General features: G+C 34.5%; 1 protein-coding gene and 1 pseudogene across 1 annotated transcript in view; both read right to left on the reverse strand.

The window, feature by feature from the left end:
• Positions 1-9,325, reverse strand: part of LOC120141414 (DEAD-box ATP-dependent RNA helicase FANCM-like) — a 31,522-nt gene extending 22,197 nt beyond the window's left edge. Inside the window, exons 1-13 of the mRNA XM_039156293.1 lie at positions 9,222-9,325; positions 8,840-9,119; positions 7,596-7,739; positions 6,751-6,833; positions 6,526-6,640; positions 6,284-6,375; positions 6,104-6,158; positions 5,905-6,026; positions 5,717-5,830; positions 3,671-3,864; positions 2,997-3,127; positions 1,558-1,606; positions 1,432-1,502 (exon numbers count right to left, since the gene is read on the reverse strand). Coding sequence (XP_039012224.1) covers positions 1,432-1,502; positions 1,558-1,606; positions 2,997-3,127; positions 3,671-3,864; positions 5,717-5,830; positions 5,905-6,026; positions 6,104-6,158; positions 6,284-6,375; positions 6,526-6,640; positions 6,751-6,833; positions 7,596-7,739; positions 8,840-9,119; positions 9,222-9,281 — 1,510 coding nt within the window. The 5' untranslated portion in view covers positions 9,282-9,325. The remainder of the gene's footprint in view (positions 1-1,431; positions 1,503-1,557; positions 1,607-2,996; positions 3,128-3,670; positions 3,865-5,716; positions 5,831-5,904; positions 6,027-6,103; positions 6,159-6,283; positions 6,376-6,525; positions 6,641-6,750; positions 6,834-7,595; positions 7,740-8,839; positions 9,120-9,221) is intronic.
• A 3,578-nt stretch (positions 9,326-12,903) lies between these two features.
• LOC120141440 lies at positions 12,904-19,322 on the reverse strand (annotated as a pseudogene).
• Between the last annotated feature and the right edge of the window lie 5,562 nt (positions 19,323-24,884).

Consider the following 24,884-nt stretch of genomic DNA (forward strand, 5'->3'; position numbering starts at 1 on the left):
TATATCTAAATAAAAACATATAAAAAGCTGCAAAAATACTTAATCAAGATACCAAAGAGCTGAAATAAAATGAAAAGCACGATAAATGTACCTAAAGCATAAATACATGTGAACTTTCAATAAACATTTAATAAAAAAAAACTTATTTAAACTAATACACGTGAACTTTCAATAACCATTTAATATAAAAGCTAAATTATGCCTAAACCTAAGTAGATTTACACGTAGGAAGCCCCTGCCGCCAGCTTCACTCTCCACTCTCTTTTTCAACTCTCTCCTTCACCATTTTTCTCGCCTGTGGAAGAACCACAAAGGCCAAACCAACCTTAATGCATCGGTTTACCCTCTAGACCATAAACCCGAAGCTAAATCTCGCTAAACCACCCACTAAACACCGTGAATGACCTTCAACCTTTCGTTTACTTCTATCTTCGGCGACCTACTACGGCGAGACTCTACTTCTCCGACAATCTAACAAGACCAAATTCCCAACTCCGGTAAGAACTCAAAACCTTCTCCTTCCTCTAATTTATTTTACTGATCGTCGTTTTAATCTCAGACTTACATGGTTTCATAACACTAACCCCAATCTTTATCTCCATCAATTTAACCCCGACCGACTAGGATGTAACTACCAAATCTACCGTCATCCACATCTAAGGTAATTTTCTAATTCTTTTCTCTGCTATTTTTTATGATTTGAAAGAAAAACCACAAGCCACGTATAACATTGCTGAGTATTTCGAAAAATAAAGAAAGTAACGAAAGTAACCTGCTTATGGATTGCTTATAATGCCTTCGAAAGAGATAGGGAAGACCCCTGTTATACTACTTCTTGATCTTTGAATACCGGAAAAAATGTTGTTTACACACTATTTTATCTGTTGCTCTGCTGTGTAAAACGAATGAAAAACAAAGAAAAAAAAATCTTTCGTGCTTCTCCTCTCTTGTCCCCGTTTCCAGTCGTTAATCCCCTCTAAAAAAAACTGACCCTCCCCCTTTACAGTTTCTTTCTAATAGATTAAGAAAACTGAAACCCCTTTTTTGTTAACTCCTGATAACTACTTTTAGTTTTCCAGTGAGTATTCACGTGGGCTTGAGTTGGGCCTCCAATTGCTCTGATTCGGGTCTGCTCCGATCTAGTCCCGGATAAAAACGAGTATCTACAGAACCTTCGCCATAATAACCATAATACAACATGCAACACAACAATTTGCAGCAGGTGGAAAGAATAACTTTAATATTAGGCTTAAACAAATCTAAAAGTAATGAATATCATTTAACATGGATTCAAACATCACATACAGTTTTTCTTTGCATCTTGTGCTAAATGCTTCAAATAGTTATAGAAATGTAAAATTTATACTTATAACAATAATGTTTCTTATGGATAAGCATATTAAATTTGAAAAGGTTAACAGAACAGAAAACCTGAGCTTTGACCGATAAATTCAGTTGCTTTGACTAAATCTCGAACACTTTCTAGTGCATTCATTATGTCCCTGAAATCAATTTTAGTTATATGGTAAGATATTAGACATTGGAAGTGACGCAAACAAGACTATAGAAATTGTTTTCACCCTGGAGTTTTGTGGATCCCTTGTTTCTGCATCATATACAGTAAAACATATAAAATTATTTTGTATTTTGTATATATAGAGAGAAAGAACTAAATTGTGTACTAGATATATGATTAAAGCTTCAATCAGAAGAAACTTTTGATGGACTAAATATCGGTGATGAATACGGTCCCACATGAAAAATAGAAAAATATACAAAAATGAAAATCTTCAAAAACCCTAACCAATATAGTAGAAGGGATGGATATAAGAGCCTGAATGTTTTAGCACATATTACACCATTATGGAATTCCTAATAGGGTTAATATCAAATGGTCAATCTAATTATAAAGCTACTAGAAAAAAAAATCACCCAAAAAGAGCTAGATTTCCCTTCATCATGACAAGTTGATCCAGTAACTGCTAGCAAGACTGAGAACAAAGGACTTTTTAAACTAGATGCTTAATAATTCTATTTTCTTAAAGCCTGAAGATGCTCTCTGCACAGTACAAGAACTGACCTTCAAAATAAGAAGGTTTATAGTTTCTTACCACAGTCATGGCAGACAAAACTTTGTTTCTTTCTTATCTGCAGTTTTAGTATTAGCAATACAGACATTAAGTTTCTGCATCTAAGCCTTTGGGGTAAGTTTAGGTTATTCTAGAACTTTGAATTTGCTTTTGAGTTCAAGATGGTTATGCACTTGTATGCCATTATTGTCCAATCAAAGCATAATCATCATTTGTAGGTTTAAGAGCATTCTAGGATATTTGTTTAATATTTTTTTCTGAAAATTAATGACTATTTAGGTATACGGACAGGAAGCATGGATGCTTTTTTTGCTCCTCTCCATTGACTTGTGTCTCTTGCTACAGTGTTCCTGATTAACAGTGAGTACCAGAAGGACAGCACCCAAAAGATTCGGTGTAGTTTTGAAGCAGGTCAAAGAATTCTGGAAAACTTAACCTTGGATCCCAGCACTCTCTTTGAGCAGTAATATCAATTCAGTCGCTCTTTTTTCTATCTACCTTAAATTTCCAGTTCTAACACTAGCCAACAATAAACATAAAAGTAGGCAGACTTCTAATGACTAACCTATGTCAACCTTTAATTTCCTTCTCTACCTCTCATATCCTATCACAGAGTTGATATAACAAAAAATATTTATGCGAACCATCAAGATTCAAAGCGAGTCAAAGCTTGAGCAACAATTATCAATTTGATAAGTACAGAAAATCTTACAAGTCTAAAGTCACAACAAACAACAATTATTTCACAAAGCTTCATTCTCTCATAAGAAGTAGCACAACTCTACATAAAAGGATTCCAATTTATCAGTTATTTGATTATTCTAGTTTCAACAACAATATGCAGGAAAGGAGAGGCAAATTAAAATCACCACATGCGGGATACAATTTAAATAGAAGATGACATACGGAAATGGTTAATCAATACTTCTAACAGTTTCGACAATTTTGGACTAGGTGCACCATGAGACAAACTCCGTTGCATTAAAAGCTTTGCATTCATTATATCTTCATTTTTACTCAACGTTCTCGAGAAAGGCCTGCAACAATCAATTCTGAACATAATAAAAAAAATGAACACATTCTGATTAACATAAAAACCAGTGAACATAAAGTAGATTCAAATCATATAAATGTGCTTGTGCTTGTCTGTTTGCATCTTCACATCTGTGCCTCCATGTTCAACTCCAACAACAATTAGCAGAAATCTATAACAAATCACAATTAGATTCTTCTATTTACCATTGGACAACATCAACTTTGGCCTTTCAATTTATAAGAATAAAAAAAAATAAACACTAAAAGTTCATTCTTAAAATACTGTTCATATATCTGCAAGCAACTCAAGCATACCTGTAGTTATCTGAAAATAGGTTACCAACATAAACTCTGATCAGAAAGCAAATTTTGTTTCAAAAAGGAACAGATGACACTCATTTGGTATTGAATACTAGTTTTTCCTAACCTCAGAAGCCTTTTACTAAATAGAATATAGTATAAAGAGTTCCATATTGTTCTCTTGAGAGAAAAAATATGCAGTCTAATTCTTCATATTGCTAAAACGGAAGTGATCAAACACATACCCTTGTCGCAACTTCTCCTCCAGCATCTCATATGCTGGTCTTATTCCATGGCTTGAAAGAAGCTTACGAATGTGGTAAAGTGTAATAAGAACAGCAAAATATGCTTCAACTTCTCCATACTTGATATGTGGAAGATCTGGGGGAGGTACTTGACGAAATTTATCCCTTGAATTAAGTAAATCTATTGGGCTTAACTATCAATGGAAATGTAAGAATAACAGGACAACAGCACTACGAAAATCGGAAATTAGAGCGCATCAGTCTAACACTATTTTTGAAGTTTATAAATTACAATTCCTTCTAAGAATTAATTAATAGGTATAGACAATTAGATTTTCAAATTCAGGGAAAAATAGAAATTGCAGAAAATTCACAAAATTTATAACTGCATAATGCAACAAAAAGAATCTGTGTACATCCTAGCAATACTCTAAGTCCCAGAAAGATGGTTCCAGCTCTAAGAACCACAAGTATTTTAAAAAGTACTCCTTAGCATTTGCATAAAATATTTTGCCTTGCTTCCTGTCCCATTCTTACGATTGTACCAAATTGTTACAATCACGTGTTTCAATTGATAGTTCCATAGACTAGTTTAGAGGAAATCCTAGACCTCTTAGGTTTTTCTTTCCTTAAAAGTCTGACTTGAATTTTATTGATATAATAAGCCTCTTTAAATAGAGGTTACATACTTGTGAAAATAAAAGTCCTACTAGGCAAGCAATCTCACTAAGACTACTAATAAATTGGATCCTAATAATGAAAAACTTCTAATAATAAACTGATTCCTAAAATAATTGACAGAAAACAGAGGAGAAACTGAAAAAACAGAAAGAAAAATAAAAACTGAAGTTCTTATTTTCTAATCTGTCGTAATAGTATACATATGTCCCCTGTTTAATACTTAGTAATTAACTCCTAATAAAATACTATACTGACAAAATTATTGGCCATTAAATCAGGACTTCTCTTCTTTGAAACTTTGAGGTGGAGATCTGAAGGTCGTTTGATAATAGAAAGTGATTGTAAGAATTGTGTGGAATGGAGCAGGAACATAGCTGAGTGCCCTAGTATCTATGCTACTATTACAAAGGAAATAGCTGACAAAATTAGAGACATAGAGGTTATTCTCCACTGGATTGAGAGAGCAGTAAATGTGGAAGCAGACGCTTTAGCTAAAGGAATTGGTTGAGATAGTGGTTTTTTGGCCTGGGGTAGGATGAGGTTAATAAGTCAGAATGTATGTAGTAAGGAATGTTGATGTATTAAGACCCCTTGTATTGATGTTTTTCTTTATCAATAAACTTTGAGGTACTCTTTTCCTCCTTCCGCTTTTTGCTAAAATACTTCCGGGTGTTTTAGCAATTATGAAGGGGGTTTTAATGAGACCTCCAATTTTTATAAAAAATAAAATAAAATACTATACTGGAAGATAAAGTTTATCCAAAGATAAAGATAATGACTCCTAACCTTAAAAGACTCCTAAAACAGTTCTGCCAGGCACTGGACAGGGGTTAGCTCGGTCAATGTGTAGAGCCAAGTGTAACGTGTAGTAGTAGGCACTTCTAGGCCCCTTCCCGGTTACTGGATCACTCCAGCGCTTTGGGTACTACGGACCCTCTGCCATCCATTGCAGCAGAGTCGTTTCATGAGCGGGGGGGCTAAGCCCAGTTCTTTGAATCAAACGTTGAATGAAATCAATTCTTTTTTAGATATCAAAATCGAAATCAGATAGGATAGATGGATGGATCTATCTTTCCTAAAATAATAATGATTATTTGATGCACTAACACCCAAATTGTTTCAGAAATGTGACCACATCATAAAGTGAATAATGAACTTTTTATAGTAGATTAAATTTTCATGGCAATGCAGTTAGTATCCATTTTTCCATTTGGCGGCGAGCAGAAAGATTCTAAAGTTCTAACAAGTAACACACTAACACATACACCCATGATAAGGTTTAGACTTAAAAGCTCAATAAGCTAAGATGAACTGATGATGAATTTTCAAAAAGAACCAAGATTTATAACATATGTGGAACCATACAGTCTGATAGTCTCTATTTTGAATAAGTCCATTGGCGTGAAGCCTGGCCACATAAGGACGAATTACTTCTAACAACTTATTATTCACCTCAAGCGCATCTTGCCCCAATGGAACCTAGAAATATGGCAAGGAATGTGTTACCTTCATTAGGAATAACAAACAAAATCAAAAGAGAAACTTTCAGATACCTCAATCAGTTCTATCTTTCTATTGTGAACATATGGACTGACATCATGGTCATGTTCATCACGATACTCAAGTGTTGATATACATATGTTGTTAATTATTTGGTGGATAGTGGGCTGCTTCGCTGAACAATGGAAACTAATGTAAGCATTTATGGTTACATGAAAAATTTTAAAACACAATAGGAAAACAGTAACTTACATCCCGGTGTTGCAGTCAAAGCTAATATTCTCAGCTGCACTGGCATTGACATTAACTACAAATTTAGAGTATCACTAACACCTTTAATAACTTGCCCCATGAATGTTGCCACCAATCGTATGCTCAAAATAAAAGGGAAGGAATACAGTTTAAAAGACTAGTGAGAAATGAAGAAGAAACCTCACGAACAGCCACACAATAGGAATAATTTCCCAATGCTCGATGAGCCTCATCAATCACCAAACAAACAATATACTTTGACAAACATGTGCCTGCAACAAATTACTTGATGAGAAAAACCAGAGAAGGAAGAATATCAGAATGACATTAAGTAGAACGGTAAAATTAAAAGGAACTCATATTCACAAGGTCACAGTTATTTGCTATCCAGCAATAACAATGAAACTACTTTAGAGAATTACCAGATTGAATGTCTTTCTCTAAAACTTGTGGGGTAACAAAGAAAACTCTTTTAGTCTTCCAAAATATTGCTCTTTTTGTTGGACATATCTGACCTGTCATATCAATTGTCCATTCCTGCAAATCAAATTGATCTAAATCTTCTCAAAACATGTAAATAATTGTGAAACTGCACCAGAGAGAGAGAGATGAGAGTATGACAAATTCCAAAAGAAATGTTGTTGTACCTGTGAAATTCCAACGATATTATGGCATGCTTCTATCTGCTGCATGACAAGTGGTCGAGAAGGAGCAGCAAAGACTATCTTCCCTGTAGAAGAAGATGAAATAGCCATCATAGTTTTAGAGGTGATAAGTTATTTGGAACTAAACTTAAGCATCTGAATTCAATGACATATCAAGTTACATTTTGTAAAACTAATTTAAAGTGAGATAAAAAAATTAAAGTTATGTGGCAGCAACTCTCAGATTCGTTATTTCACTGTGGAGGGGAAGGTCATAATTCTTATTGTCGTCCTTAAAGAAAGGTGAACCTAGCCAAGATGGAAAACAAGAAGAATGATATGTTAGACCCCATTTGGTTGTTCATGGGACTATTTTCCCTTTCCAACCAACATAAAAACAGGCAACAAAGACCATGGAGAAGATACGAGAGGACCTCGCAATGCAGTTAGATGAAAGAATCTAACATCAACATAGCTGCATAATGACTGGCCAAAGTTTTAAGATTACTAGATCTATCTTTCAATCAGCAAAGCTTTGTCATTCAAATGATTAAGAAAGTTACAGATTACAAAAATTATATAAACTTAATAGAGATTATGTTTTGCTTAGGCCGGATATTATGCATAAGTTAACAACAGCATCAGAAGAAGCAAAGAGACCACATATCATCATTAGCATAATTCTTCTCAAATTCCTACTTTTTTTGCAACAGACTAGGAGCCTGTCCCTCTATTTATATAAAAGATAGGCATCAGCCTCAAAAATTATTCATCCACTAAAGCATAAATAAATCATGAAGGGATTTAAATAATAGAGCTATATTAATGCTCATGACACAAACATTTACCTTCTGGAAACCATCTGAAGTAGTTAAAAATTACAACTGCGGCAATAAGTGTTTTTCCAAGGCCTGTTGGCAATGCCACCAATGTATTTAAAAATAGTGCTGTCTTGGTTATGGCAAATTGATAATCACGAAGAGGGATATTAACTGCACTAACAACGAAGGATAGAGGGGAACTTAGTGTTCTTATTGAATGCTTAAAAACAAAGTCTTAAAAGACACTTCAGTATCAGGGCATTTAGAAAATAAAATATATCTTCAAAATGGAAAGTAGATAAAACTTCAAAAAAAAATATTAGTGATTAAAATATATATACTATAATTTTCGGTCAATGCCTTATAGTTCATCAAACAGAACGGTGAGGTAAATTTCATCAATTTCAATTCACAAACCGAACTTGGTCCCTTCAAATAAAATTTGAGGTACCTCTTAAAGGACCACAAGGAGCATAACAGCTAGAAAAACTAAAAAATAACGCAATATTAGGGGAAAAGAAGAAATGTTTACCATCTGTACCATTTTTCTAACAAAAAAACTGACTTTGGTAACCACAACCTACCTACTTGACCAAATAGTAAAACGGAAAAAGTGGACAACTAATATGCTTTATGTTTCGTAAAAGTGACTTAAATCGGATATAACTTGCAGGACTGTACCGTACCTAAAGCAATAGCAAAGCAAGTAAAAATATAGCATGCAGATACTTGGGAATTGATTGCTGAAGTCTAAGTTTTGGAGTTTGACATGCTAGTAAAACTTAATACTTTATCCTCGTTATATAATCATTATTTCAACAGTTCAACAATCCACTAGGACCAGTATACTGCTATGATGATTAATAATAGTTAGACTTAGATCAGCCTTTAAAGAATCTAATAAATTGCTTCAGCAATCAGTACAAAAGAATACGAATTTCTTTTGAGCAAAACATGTGACAAGTCTCCGAACATCACCCTATGCAATTGCAAGTACAACAATATCAAGCTAACATATATAGCTATAAAGAGTGGCTTTAAAGAATTGCTCCTAAAACTGTTAATATTGACCCAATTCCCCTACACACACAAAAAACTGCAATAATAATATAGCAAATGGTTCGGCAAATACCACACAAATGAATCAAATTTTGATTGCCAAAAGACCCAATTCCCTAACACCAAAAATAAAAATAAAAATAACATAGCAAGCGGCAAAGGAAACAAAAGTTCTAAAGAAACTGCAACAAAAAAATATAATAAATTAAAACCTGGGTAGATCCAAGCTTTAGCAGCCTCGGCATCAATGTGAACGGATGACACTTGCTCAGCCTCAGCACCGACATAACTCTCAGCCGTCCGATTATATTCAGGAGGCCGGAGTCCCACCTTCCCAATAAATCTGTTGAGCGTGGATTGCTTTGAAGCGTTTTTCTTAGATGTATGGGATACAGTAGGTGGAGGAGCAAAATGAGAAGACGATGAAGTAGCAAAATTTCTGTCATCGCATGCCTTATCGATTTCTCTAACGGCTGCTTCCCAATCAAACTCCTACGTTAAAAATTAACACAAATCACTACCCACCAAGATGAATTAAACAAGAATAACCGGTACAAATCCAAGACTGAAAGGGAGTAACAACAACGGGATTACATCTTGGAAGTCACCATCGCCATCTTCGTCGATGATATGGAGAGGAATGTTTGAGGCCATGGGAACTGAAGTGAGTCTCTGCTTAAACCCATTTGAGAAATCAGAAATAAAGAAGATGAAAGAAATCGGATTTGGCGGCAAAACTTTGATGGGCTTTTTGGGTTTCGGCCGAAGAGAAGAAGATCTGAACGTTCTAGAGGATTGGGCCGACCCATTTGCTCATTTCTCTGCAGAAGTAAATCATTTTTTGATGAAAAACAAATATATTATTAAATTTTAAATTGCATACAAAAAAAGTTAGATAAGTAGAATTTGATAATATAAATTTTTCCGAGGAACACCTATACATTACTTCAACTTTTTAAATTTATATAGAAAAATAATATTTTTCTTTTTTCTTCAATAAACAATATTATATACAATTACTTAAAAGATATATATTATATATTTTTAAAACGAATATAGAAAAATAATGATCGGTCGAGTCGAGTCAAAAAATTTCAAGTTATTCGAGTTGACGAGTCTTATTTTAAACTAGAACTTGATTTGAAATTTTTTCGAGTCTAGTCTAGTCGAGCTGATTTTTCGAGTTTCTATTTAAATTTAATTGTAAATATTTATAATATTTATAGTATTATTTGATTCCAATTTAAGTGACTTTCTATAACCATATATACAATACAAATATATTTCTTCATTTTTTTCATACGTGATATACATACATCATATAAAGTCAAAGGACTCGAATCAAACTTGAAAATAAATCCAGTAGTTACTAAAAATTTCTAGTTATTTAAGTTGTATCTTACAACTCGATTTGAACTTAAAATATTTTTGAGTCGAGTCGAATAATGAAATTGAAACTCGAAATCAATTCGAATCAAAATTTTTCAAATCGAATTAAGTAAAAAATTTTGATTTTTCGTCGAATGAGTTTTCCTCACCTAAGAGCATCCAACAAGGGTCAACCTTTAGCCTACCGTGGTGAATTATATTCAACAGAAGTGGGAATCTTCCTAAACAGACCGCATACATCGGCGGAGCCACGTTTGGGTGTGGGTAGGCATGTGATCTGAATTCAAATTTTATTCGATTAATTATTTTTTATTAATAATATTTACTCTAAAATTTTTCATGTTTATCCTAAACTTCAAAATTTCTTTGATTAATTATTTATTTTATTGATGATACATAACCCTAAAATTTTATTTGTATGCTCTCCATTTAAAAATTTTACATTGTTAACATGTATGTGTTCATCATAAAAAATATTTATGGATCTATCACCGCATACATATGGTATATTTTACAAGCAAAATGTGAATTTGATATATATATCTTATTTTTCTTATACGATATAGACATAAACTTAAAAATTTTAGTACTTTATTATAAGGTTTAAAATCAAAATAAGTGTTCAAACTATATTATTCTTTTTGAATAGGTGTCTAAATTATTTTTTGACATTTTAAATATGTAACGTTACAAACGTTATCATTTTAAGTGTTTGAACGTGTCACAATTTAATAATTTTAAAAGTTTTATTTAAAAATTTTAAAATCAAATTATTATATTAAAAATATTTTTAAGAAAACCTCACCCCTTCCCCTCCCTCCCGTCCTCCTACCCCTCCCGTCCTCCTACCCCTCCCTTCCCCTTCTCTCTCCCTCGCGTCCGCTTCCTCCCTCCCTCGGCAGATTTGGATCTTGAAACAGTAGTTTTCTTAGCTTCATTACCGAGCCTAAAACAGAGCATTGAACAGAGCATAGAAAATATAAACAATAATTAAATTATCCCATGAAAATAAGGATCTTGTACGCATAGAGATGGGCATGGTCCCGAAAATTATAAATATCCAACTAATCCGAATCCGATTCGAAAAATTCATACATTTCACTCAACCTGATTTTTTTAGATAAAATTCGAACTTGATTCGACCCCAATCCAAAATAATATATTTTTAAAAATTATTGTTTTTATTTAATAAAAATAAAAATTTAATTGAACGAAAATAATATATAGAGGGTGTATTTTTGTAATAATCCTTAGATATATAAGATAAAATTATAATTTATTTTCAGAACAGGTCAGATCGGATATTTTTCACTCTAAACTCGACTCCGACCTGGTCTAAACTCAATTTTTTTTAAAAAAAATCTGATCCGATCAGATCAGAAACACTCGAATTCGCGTCCCATGCCATCCCTGTGTACACATAGAACATAGCATAATTACCGGTTTTCTTAACTTCATTTCTTTTCTCATATATGGCTGAAACAAAACTTTTGAAAGGGGTGCTATTCTTGTTTTCAAGTAAGTACCCAAAGAGCGTTCGCTAACTTTAATTCTTCACTGTAATATACGCCAACAAAATTCCCTACTGGGAAGATGAGTGTTATTTTTATCTCGATAGGGAAGAAATGGTCGTTCTATATTAAGAGGACACTCAACATAAGCTTCAATAAACTCAAACAAGTTGTTTATGTCCTTATCTAGTAAATTACTATACTAGACGGGTGTGTGATGGTGACCATTAGGTGGGTGGGTGATGGTGGCGGTGATGTTAGTCGGCAGCTTGTCGATTCAATAGAGACGTGGGGGAGGGAGGCTGGGTGTGGAGTGGGGGAGGGAGGCTGGGTGTGGAGTGGGGAATTGCAGAGGGAAGGGGACTGGAAGTAGGGGATGACGGGGATGTGGTGGGGGATTAGATTTGGAGTTTTTAAAGTTTGGAGGAGGATTTTAGGATTTTTGAAAAGTTTGAGCTTTTTAATATATATATATATATATATATATTTAATTTTTTTAATAAAATTTTAAAATTATCAGATTGTGACATGTATCACTTAATGAAAAAAATTAACGCCGTTAACAGCCCAGACACCTAAAATCAATGATAGAGCCGAGATTTTAGTTCAAGGTGAAGTATAATCAACAATAGAAAATTAGGGACAAAATCAAAATAAATCAAAATTTAAAGGTTTAAATTAGTAATTATCCCCAATTTTTAAATGGTAAACAAATTAGAGGTAGTTCCCCATGCCTATATGGCTCCGTCACTTCTTAAAGTAGTAAATTTTATAATGTTAAACACTTAAATAAATAAATAATTTAGACATTTATTAAAAAAAAAGTATAATTTAAATATTTATTTTGATATTAAGCCTTATTCTAAATGTCAAATTGAAGTAAAATTTTGTGCTCGGGAACCAATGTAGCCATTGAAGGATCTATAAGGTGGAAACCAGTGGCATGGATTCTCGCGACTTTTGGCGTTTTGCTAACTGCATGGTATTGGTCCCCCCTCCATCCCCAATATTAGTGGTAGGTCGAGCTTTGACTGACGTTGATTTTCAGATAGTTAAGTCCAACAAACGCCTTTATCTTTCTTTGTCTACCCAACTCCTCGTATTCCGCTAGGTATACATATTATTGGATATTTTGATTTATCCATGTGGATGGATAGGGGGTCGAACATAGGATGATTTTATGTTAAAGAATAAACCTATAAAATTGTGGGAGGAAAAATATATTATCAATTGAAAATATAATTTCTTTTATTTAAATTATATCATAATTTTAAATTTCTCCCTCGGTCCATCCCTGCACTACACATCATGTCGATATCACATGCAAACATATATGTTCTAGGACTACTTAATTGCAAAGAACATGAGTGCCGTAATGAACCAATGCTATCATTGGAGTTTCAATCAATATTAGCATTAAGAAATAGTCAAATTGCATGCTTGAATTCAATAAATGAAGATTATTTTCAGGTAATTCAATACATATGGATATGGCACCAGCCTCCATAAACTTAATTCCTTTAGTGTGTACTTGTAATGGAAAACAATGCATGAGCCAATCAGCCATGGCTGCAAAAGTGACTCCTTTTTGTTACCATTTTCGTGACTTAAAAAAACGTAACGTGAAAACAATGGCTGCAAGACTCGTACTGACACAGCGGAACCTTTTGAAGTCGGTCCTTTTGCCATGTTTGTGTTATTTCGTTTTTTGTTTGGACAGCTTTAGCAGGTCCAAGAAGATGATCTCTTTATCAATGGCTTCATCTGTTTGTCCTCCTCCAAAGAAATCATCCCCAAGTGCGATGGATCCTCCAGCATCATTTTTGCCACTAAATATCCAGCTATTGACCACGTCCGGAACTTCCTAGCCTGTTTACCGATAAATCTTCCAAGTTTGCCATCATAGTATTCTGGCCAGCCGTCTTTCAACAGGCGTGACTCGGCAAGGTCAATTGCACGTCTTGCAATTTGCGGCCTTCCCGTTTTTATGCATGCAGCCGTAAGCAACCACAGAAGCACTGCACGCAAAATAGGGAGAAATTGCAGGTTTACGGAAAAGGGCAATTTACAAATACAACAAACAGCAATATCCATGTTCATCCTTTCAAAACTTTATCAATAATCATTATTATGTTCTGATTGAGAGAACAAATATTAATTTCCTCTCTTATAAGATCAAAAGCACCAAAATGGAGATAGATTATAAAGCAAAGGCCTTACCTGGCCAAGATCCTCCATTGTGATAACTCCATCTCGTGTTCTTAGGATCACAACCAGTTACAATTCGCCATTCATGACTTTCAATTGCAGGATAAGCTATTTTTAGAGGCATTTCTCCAACAAGATCGTCCCAACGCTCCTCAATAAGGTCCATTATAGCCATTGATTGCTCCGGAGTTGCAAGAGAAGATAGAATTGCTATACAGTTACCCAAACAAAACCATCAGAAATCCATCATTGCCGGACTAACATTGCCGATAAAGTAGCCACCTCGTGTTGGCATAAAATCAAATACCCAGTCCGGGATAGAATCCGGAATAACATTAAACTTATTTACGGCGGTGTGAGAATACTCCTCAGTTTTATATCTATAAATATCGTTTAGTTGTTGGAAGTCAAGCCAAAAGTAACTCCGCATATGATAACTCAAAGCATGCAAACGCTTCACAATTCTTTCAATGCATTCTTTGCCTTCAGCATCATGCTTCAGCATTGATAGAGCACACCTCAATGCCATAAAGAAAAGTGCTTGAATTTTTTTTTGATAGGAATGGTAGGCCTCGTTAAAACCCCCTTCTTGATTAATGGATCACAATGTGCTCCTTAATCAGCGGAAGGAGGAAAGAGTGCCTAAAAACTTCATTAATAACCTCCAGTTACATAATACTTAAAAACTACCACACAGACTCCTTTAAACACATCCCAAAACAAAAGCGAAAAATAACCTGAATCAACCAGAACAATGTATCTATCCAATACCCTCCTTTGCTAGAGTATCAGCCTCAACATTGGCTGACCTAGCAACCCATCTAATAATACCATTCAAACCTCTAAACTTATCACCAATATCATTCACTAAGTCAATATAGACCAAAGGACATTGTTCTTTATTCTTGACCCAATCAACTGCTATTTTACTGTCAGATTCAACGATTAAACGTTCCTTAAAACGTTGTTGAATCGAAGTAAAGTAGGATAATCCCTTCTTGATTGCCAAAAGCTCAATCAAGATAGGAGGACCTGGACCAGCAGCTTCTTTGAAAGAACCAACCACCGAACCATCCTCAACTCTAAGAATGCCTCCAACACCACTTTTCCTCCAATCTGCCGTCACTGCCGCATCCACATTCAACTTTAAAAAGCCCTTTGGAGGGCGTGACCAGGGCACAATTAAGGTAATAGGAGAGCTTGAGTAAGAGCAACTATCCCCAAGTGATGGATCACTAATGAGAGAGTCCTAGGAATATATACCTCCTTGAAGTTAGCTAAGAACCAAGACGCCAACCTACTTCTCGCCATAAAAATAAATCAATCCATAAAGACCACACCACAACACAAGTAAAAAATAAATGTTGAGGACTCATCCGCCTTGTTACATAAAGGGCAACCAGCGTCAACAATAGCTGAAACTCCTCTCCTCTGTAACTCTAGTTTAACTGGCAATCTTTGAAGCACCACTTGCCACATAAATACCTCCACTTTCGGAGGCACCAAACCCCTCCAAACGTACTTCATCCAAAAAAGGTCTGCTGTACTTGCAGTACAACATGACTTTACACTCGAATTGACAGTAAACTCCTTCCCCATTCCCTCTACTAACCCCATCAGAACAGTCATGAGAAAGAGTGATATTATGAATTAAGCCAATAAATCAGAGAATTGAACCAGTTCCCAACACTTAAATTCCTTCTCAATTGAACATGCCAAGACCAGCCTGCAGACCGAAGCTCCCCAAACTCATTCAGCTTCCCATACTTATTTACCGAAAGAACAAACATTCTCGGGAAAACCAGATTTAGAGGGGTATCAAACGCCCAACAATCATACCAAAATCTGATGCTCCTCCCATCCCCCACTCTAACTTTAAACAAGCTTCGGAACTTTACTCCAAACTGATCCTGTTTGAAGTGATTATTGACCACCGATTTCCATATCCAAGAAGCATATGCAGGTAGTTCCTCATTAAACATCAGAGAATTAGGGTCCAGATTATATTTACAACAAATAACCTTCTTCCACACTGACTCCCTATCGTTTGCAAATCTCCACGACCATTTCCCTAGGAGAGCTCTATTCATATAACTAACATCCAGAACACCAAGACCCCCAGCATTCTTTCCAACGCACACAGTCGACCAATTGACCCAGTGAATTTTTTTTTCCTCCACACCTCCTCCCCATAGAAATCTGGCAATGATGGAGTTAAGCTTCGCCGTCACCGAAGACGGTATCTTAAACAGAGACATGAAATATATAGGCAAGGAACTCAAAACTGTCTTCAATAAAATCAACCTCCCTGCCATTAACAAAGTCTTAGCCTTCCAACCTGCTAACCTCTTATAAAAATTTTGAACAACCGGATCCCACACCAATAGTGAATTCCTCTTAGCACCAAGAGGCAACCCCAAATATTCCGTAGGGAAATGTCCTACCGAGCATCCAACAGTATTAGCCCACTGAAGAATCACTTCCTTATCAATATTTATCCCAAATAATTTGTTCTTAGACAGATTCAATTTCAGGCCTGACTCGAAAACACGTAGGACTTAATTACCTGTGTCTTCGATGCATTGCAGAAAATAATTAGATCATCTGCGAATTGCAGATGAGATAGATTAACTGAAGCCTCATCGCAACCAACAATCAGGCCACAAAACAGACCTGAAGATACTGCCTTACGTAGCAGCAGATTCAGCAGTTCTCCAACAAAATTAAACAGCAGTGGGGAAAGGGAACAACCCTGTCTAAGACCTTTAGCTATAGGAAATTCAGCAGTAGGAACACCGTTAACTAAAACTGATACCGAAGTAGTTGTAACACACTTTCGAATCCAATTACACCACTTAGAACCAAACCCCATTTTGTTAATGACTTTAAAGAGAATGTTCCAATCTAATGAATCATAAGCCTTCTTGAAGTCCACCTTAAAAACACAAATCAATTTCTTCATTAGCAATAAAAGAGCAGTCCAGAATTTGTCTCCCAGGAATAAAAGCAAACTGTGACTCACTGATAAAAGTGCTTGAATTTCAATAGGATAACCATAAATACCCTGTCAATGCCAAAGAAAAAAGGTTCACACCATTACTAGAACATGCACGTAAAACTCATTGGTCTTAGAGATGAAGAGTGAGTAGGGAAAAATAAATAAATTAAAGTGGGTATGAGTGTCTCTCTCTCTATCTCACTATATATATAGAAGCAATTAAGTCATACTTGTGATCTGCCCTTCATACAACTGTTAAAACTATTAGGTCAAACAAACAATACCTCAAAGGTTGTGTTGTCCAAATAGAATAACAAAAAGAACATGCTTTTATCACACAATACAAAATACATATGCATCAGCAACAAATATTTCCTACAACGATGATAACCAAGGTGGACCTTCACTAGTAAATCACTTACAATTAACATGGATCTGATCATCCAAAAGAACCGTTTGCTAAATGGTTTTCATTTCCGAAACAGATAATTCATCTTCAGAATAGAATCAAAATATGCATCAGTTTTAGCACCTAAGCCCCCATCGTTCTTGTCTACCCTATCAAGTAACAGACTAGCAGAATGATACAGGAATCGTATACTATTTGTATCCTATCCATAGCCAGTTTTCCAATACTCAGCCCAAGTCTTCCATATGCTATAGTTTAAAACTCTACTACAAAGGAATAGCACCATGCTTTTGAGATATTGCGAACAGACTACTTGGAATATTAGCATCACATTCATTAATAAAAAAGACATACTAACTAGATCCTACCGGCTCTTAGCAATGATAAGATAGGAATATACTTGGTTCACCTTTATAGATGGATATGAAAAGGTTGACGTGGATCATATTTTTCTCTGTTATAAGCTACATAGAGACCCATTAGATTGTGGATCATATATTTGGCACTGATCCTATTGTAAAAACTCTCAACAAAACCAAGAGAAGATTGGCCTAAACAAACAAATAAACTACAGCAGTTGGACCATTGCAGTAAACCACATCAACATGTTTGCAGAAGCAGCATGCTACTAAATTAAAACCAAGGAACTGGATTTCTATAGGCCATACTGCTCCACTTTCTCTCCACCACTCATCGATAACAATAATAAACCATCTGTTACACTCTTTTCAATGAATAATGCATATTATATCTAAATTTCAGTTTTCATGATTTGTGCTACATTTAATTTATAAGATGCATTGCATGTCTCACATTAAATTAAACTAACTATAAGATCACCAAGGGACATTTACATTACATTTGTGAACAGGCAAAGCACATATTCATGCAGAAAAGAAGGAAACAAAATTAAGACTAGCAAATAGCTTACCATGCGTCAATCAATCATAGAGCATCCATCGGCACAGAGCAAGGTTGGAAATGTATCAAATCCTTCTGATAGACAAAGAGTATGAGCCTCATTCCTTTTTGACATTCAGGAGTCTCAGCTAGAGATAAATCCCCTGTAGATTTTGTATATGCACGGAGAAGAATGATCCACCAGAATCCAGAGTCAACTGGAGCAACTCTTCCAATCGCACTCTCACCAAAATCTGCAACAATTGTGTCCGATTTACGTAAAGGATCATGAAGAACTTTGAAGCTAGCAGGCATAGCACCTTCCCCTAGCTTGAATCTATCTATTCTTTTCTCCCACCCTTGAAGCTGAAGAGTCTTCAAGAGAAAGTTCTTAACTATCTGAGGCTCTCCATTCATTAGAAAAGCCAAAGCACTGGGTACAAAGTCTCGAACAAAAACCTTATCAAACCCCGAACAAAACACTCTTAGAGGATTTCAATATTTTAACTGACCAAATGGAAATGGGTTTGCAGTATTAAAAAAAACAACAAACATTTTTTAACTTTCTTATTTTAGAAAAGCGTTCAACGATCATTAAGCTTAATCTTCACGTTCTTCATCACCACACCTACTTTTATCAATCAGAAATCTCTATTCATGTTAAAGTCAGTTCTGGTTCATGTTTGACTTGAAGTTTCACCTAATCAAAGTTATCCGACGTGGATCAAGGTATTTACTATTCAGGTTAAAACTTTCTATAATTAACAATTATCTCTAGATCGAAAGCATAACTCTCATAATAAGCAATAATAAATACTAGTTTACAATCTATACATACGCGACAACAATTTGAATAAAAAAAGCAAACGGTTCAGACTTCAGAGTATCTGATGAGAATCTTACCTGATCATAGTTCAAAACTTCCTCGGAAGCATGGTCATATGCTGCAATGGTACCAACTGGTTGTCCTGTAAAATATACCAACGATCTCCTGAGAGCTTCCCATGCTTCAGCTACCATCGGGTGTGGCTCAAAGGAGTTTCTAGTCGATGAGGCTGGAGTATTGAAACCAGACCTCCATCCGGGCGAATGCGTGGTCTCATAGCTGTCATGAGCTCCCCCAACGATCTCTCATCAAATGATCTTTGTCTCTCGATGTTAAGCCTTGGCTTATCGAGGAGGCGTGAGAGATCAAAGTCTTCTGTCTCTGAGATCGAGCAAGTAGAGCTCACATTTCTAAGCCCCGTCACTTTAGTCCCATCCATTTTCTTTTATCTTCAATGATCAGAAAGCAAGTTTCAGAACAAGAGATCTAAAGTTCAAAAACACACAAAAAGGGATTAGATTGTATAACAACAAAGTACAGAACCCTTAAGAATACCAAAGAAACATGGTTAACGTAGAAACTGAAAATCTAAAATGCTTTGACGACTGTATTTATAAAATAAAAACACCATTCAACAAGGAGAAAATAAATCAAAACTCTCGATCATTACATTACCAGGATGGTTGAAAGGTAAAGGAAATTTCCAACAACCAACCCCCAACCATCATTCTTATATATAAGATATGGATTTGCAATGATGCACACCAAATATTTTTTTAAATTAGAAAAATGGACAGTGCTATTTACATTTTTTTAACTGCACAAACTATAAGAAAACAATTCAATCAAGATTTTTAAAATATCAAAGAAAAAGCATGGAGATGCATACCAAGAAGAAACCAACAAAGAGCATGAAAAAAAAAAAACACTGCAAATCATTCCACCAAATAAAAATAACAGATCTGAAACTCAGCCAAAACATCAAAGGAGGGAAAAAAATAAAACCCACACCGAAATAATAAGCTTTTAAAATATTAAAGAGCAGACCTCTATAGAGCAAAAATGTCTCTAAAATGAATCCTCCGGCTAATTTTAGACAGAAAATGACCGGCGATTTCGCCGGAAAATGGTAGGTGAGGAGATATAGATAGAGGGCGGAAGAAGAAGAAGAAGAAGAGAAGGAAGACCATATAGTGAATGAGGATCTGATACTAATAGATTTGAGAAGAAAAAGAGTTTTTTCCAAAAAAAAAAAAAAACACTCCCGTCCTTTTGTAATAACGGTGTGTAAAGTTTCCCTGTAATTGCCGGTAAAAGCAATTGTAAGAAAATGTCAACTTGCTGTTACCAAACGACGCAGTTTGGACACGGACTTCTTACCTACTGAGTTGGGAATTAGATTAGAACTTGACATATCAGTAACCAACCTTTTTTTAATAAAACATCATTCTCAAGATATTACTGTAATTAATATATTTTCTTACTGTTACTTTTTATAATAATATCTTTTAATTTAGAGGAAACAATAAATAAAGTAACTCAATTATTAACCGGTATTTGACGTGCTGGCGGCATTCAAAAATTGTTTTTTTTTTAATTTTAAATCTAATTTTTTATTACCAACTAATTTTGAAAAAGTAGTCTAAGATTAGAATAATCAAAAATGGTATTTAAAACCCTTGAATTATATAGAGTTAATTGCATCACTTGTCCTTAAAGTATGACCCTTATTTTATATTAGTCCCTAAACTTTTAAATATTCTAATTTCATCCCTAAACTATTATTATCATTTAAATTAGTCCTAAAAAATTTGAATATTTTAATTTCATTCCCAACTATGACCTTCATTCTAAATTGGTCCCCAAACTTTTTTAACATTCAATTTCATCCCGAACTATGCGCATATACTAATCGCATCCTTGTTGACAAAATCGTTAGGCCAAGTTATATTATTATATGTTTAAAAAAACAAGCTTCATGTTAAACTATGGTTGAAACTAATTACATATCCGAATGAATTTGGGGTTGAAATAGGAAATATTCAAGAGTTTAGGGGCCAATTTATAGAGATTCATAGTTGAAGGATGAACTTAGAATGCCCAAAAGTTTAAGGACTAGTTTAGAATGAGAGGCATAGTTTGAGGGTGAAATTGGAAAATTAAACAGTTTAAGGAGCAATTTAAAATAAAGTTTATAGTGTGAGGGCATATGATGTAATTAACTATTGGGAATAAGTCCAACTATTTCCTCGAAAGTCAAACTGAGCTTAATTTAAGTGGAATTCAGTATGTTTTTGAATTACTTTCTAACAAAAATGATGTCTTAAATTATATCCGTTTCCTTTTTAGAATAAAAAGTTGATATATAAAACAGAAGCGAAATATATAGAACAAAATGAGGGCATATTATACTAAACAAAGCAAAGAAAATGATAGGTAAGAATCATTTGAGTCAAAGACATACCACACCATAAAAAAGAAAAATAATAATAAAACAACGGGTGATAATAAGATTTTATTTGGTGAGACGTATGAAAAAAGCAAACACTTGAATTTGGCATATATACTTACAAGTCTTAATACAAATATATACATATATAGTGTACAAATTATGCATCGAAAAATGTTTTAGTGTCTAAAGAATTTTTTTTGTGCCCTGATGTTAACTGCCGTTAATTTTTTTATTAAGTGACACGTGTTACGTTTTGGTCATTTTAAAAATTTATTTAAAGAATTAAAAAAAATTATAAAAAAACGTTCGTGCATGCAACGCCGTCCCCTTCTCCTTTCCCCCTTTCATAGCCGACGGTCGACCATCCGTGATCGTTACCGCCACCCTTCATCAGCATCAGTGTCGACCCTCAATCAAACCCATGTTGATCTTTTGTCGTAAAGTCACCATTTGTCGTGGATGAGCATTCAAAGTTTTGTCTGATATTGTCGTCGTTTTTCATCGATTCTGATGTCCATAAGCCATATTGCTGCCACCATTTGAACCACCGTGCAATTCAAATCAAAACCCGACATTCGACGATGATGATGATGGCTGGAGATGACCGGCGACCGTTTGAGCTAGGAAATTAAATTGGGAATGAGGGATTTGGATATTGGGGATTTTAGATTTAGGGATTTTGGGTCATAAAAAGGACGACGATTTATCAATGAGTGGGCGACAACAGGTGGGTGGCTGTTCAACGATGATAATGATGGTCGAAGATGACCGACGACGATGGGTAATGGGGTTGGAATGAGATTTTTGGTATTTTATTTTTTTATAATTTCAGTAAAAAAAATTGAGTTTTTTTTTATAAATAAATTAAACTTTTTTATTTTTTATCTTTTAAAAAAACATTTTTATTATTAATAAATTAAAAAATAAACAGCAAACATCTAAAATATAACTGGAAAAACATTAAATACTTATTTTTAGTGAAAAAAATTTTAGACACCAAAATATTTTTCGAAACATGGTTTGAATACTTATTTTTGTATTAAGCATATTTACAAATATACTTTTAAAAATAGACATATGCTAAAATGGTATATTCGAATCACTCGTTATATTAAAGGTTGGCTTAACATATTTTTAATGTTTGTTTTAGGTAAAACCATTCATCATTAGAAATAGTGTTAGATACGCAACAGTGATGGGTCATGGGTTTATCACTGTCACTGCAAGGTTTTTCTTTTTCCAATCTTCATATTTTAGTTATAAATTCACTATTTATATTTTAAATCGATTAACTTAATTATTTTTATTTTTTATTTAAATTATAACTATAATTATAACTTAAATATCTTAAAAATAATAAAATTAAATTGTGTTAGAATCATTTTAAACTTAAACTCAAATTTTAATTTAAGCTCAAAACATATTAATTAAACTCTACCAATAGATCACAAAATTCGAATACAGATTTAAACTCAAACCCATACATTAAAATAGCAACAATCGATACATGGGCATTGTTTTGTTTGGTAAGTTTTTTATTTTATACATGACCCGCAATATACATTATGATTCAACTTGTAAGCAATATCCAGGAAGATCCCTCAAGCGGTCGCCTCCCTAAGAAAGCACGGCGTTAGGACGAGGAACCACCGTACCCACATGTAAAGGTGAGCGTTCGATCGAGTTAAAAAATTTTAAGTTATTCGAGTTGATAAGTAATATTTTACAACTAAGACTTGATTTTAAATTTTTTCAAGTCGAGTTGAGATTATAAAATTCGAGCCGAATCGATTTTTCGAATTTCTGTTTAAATTTAATTGTAAATATTTATAATATTATAATATTATTTGATTCCAATTTAAATGAATTTCTATAGTCATATATACAATACAAATTTATTTCTTCATATTTTTTGTACATAATATGCATATATTATACAAAGTCAAAAGGACTCGACTCAAACTTGAAAATAAATCCACTAATTACTCAAAACTTTCGAGTTATTCGAGTTGTATTTTTCAAATCGATTGAATTTAAATTTTTTTCGAGTCGAATTTATGAAATTGCAACTCGAAATTAATTCGAGTCGAGCTTTTTTGAGTCGAATCGACTTAAAAATTTTGATTTTTCGAGTTCGAGTTGAGTTTTGCTCATCCCTACCCATATGTCAATGGATACGAATGAGAAGTCCTCAGTCGCTGATATCCCCACACCGATCTCCTACAGAGACATTCTTATGGGTGATAACAATATGCCTAACGATATAGATCTCATTTTTGACGATGAGGACATTGGGGTTTTAGAAGACGATGTGAAACGCGGTGTCGTTGATGGATTAATCACCCTTGACTTCTCTGGGAGAGTTCAACCAATTGCCAATAAAATCTTCTACCAAACAGTGGTCGTTAAACTACTTGGACGTCGTATCAGCTACACAACACTTAGAAACAAGATTCAAGATCTATGGAAAATCTCTGAACATTTCCGTTTTACATATGTTGAAAACGATTACTTTCTCGTCTTATTCTACTCTCGTGATGATTATCTGAAAACGCTTTCGGAAGAAACCCAGACCCTTTTTGTCCATTACTCAACTGTCGAGCCTTGGTCTCTCGATTTTTCGACAACACAGGTGGTCCCTAGTAAGATTGTCGCATGGATTTGCCTCCCAGGACTGCCGGTGACCCTTTACAAGTGAAGCCTAATAACTGAAATTGGTGAAAGCATCAAATCGGTAATCAAAATTGATTACCAAACGGAATAAGAACGTCGAGGCCACTCTGCTAGAATGACGGTAACCATCGATATGAAAAAGCCTTTGGTCGCAAAACTTCTCAGTAATGGTCGTGTTCAAATCGTCGAGTATGAATCACTTCCTACGATTTGCTTCCAATGTGGAAAATATGGTTATGTGGTCATGTGCAAGATTTACGTCCAAGTAAGAAACCGAAAAACCGCTCGATACTTTGATTGATTATGTCCCAGCCGTGGAAGCCTACTCCTCCTGCCTAAACAACTACTGAAACTTATGGTTCGTGGATGATAGTTGAAAAAAGACAAAAGCAGAATGCTAAGAAACTTGTTCACTCCAGGAACTTGAACAAGGATTCTTCTGGTTCTAGATTTCAACCCATCTTCGATTTAACTAATGAAACTGCCGACACTCAACCAACTGAAGCAACCAACACATGCTCGACCTCAACCCGTGATGTCTCTCGAAATAGTAAACCAACCTCAGCTCCCTTTAAACCACTGAATGCGGCAAAAACCTAAGGTTGAACGATAGGTTGTTGTTAAACATCTCGACATGATATGGTCTGAATGACTTTGTTCGAGATCCAATTAGATGTGTAGACATGAAAGGAATTAGAATAAATCCTCCTTGTGATATGTTTCAAGAGTCAAATTAGAACAGACGCTGCTCTCCTAATTAATCTCTGATGAGTTTGGCATATTTACATCTACATTCTTCAAAGATGATAGATTCTCTTTTCAAAGATAAAAGTTTTATTGGATTTTCACACAAGTTCAAAGACAAAATGGGGGCATCAAGGTCATAATTCT

The sequence above is a fragment of the Hibiscus syriacus genome, unplaced genomic scaffold (genome assembly GCF_006381635.1).
Source record: "Hibiscus syriacus cultivar Baekdansim isolate YM2019G1 unplaced genomic scaffold, ASM638163v2 tig00110809_pilon, whole genome shotgun sequence".
NCBI classification, from domain to species: domain Eukaryota; kingdom Viridiplantae; phylum Streptophyta; class Magnoliopsida; order Malvales; family Malvaceae; genus Hibiscus; species Hibiscus syriacus.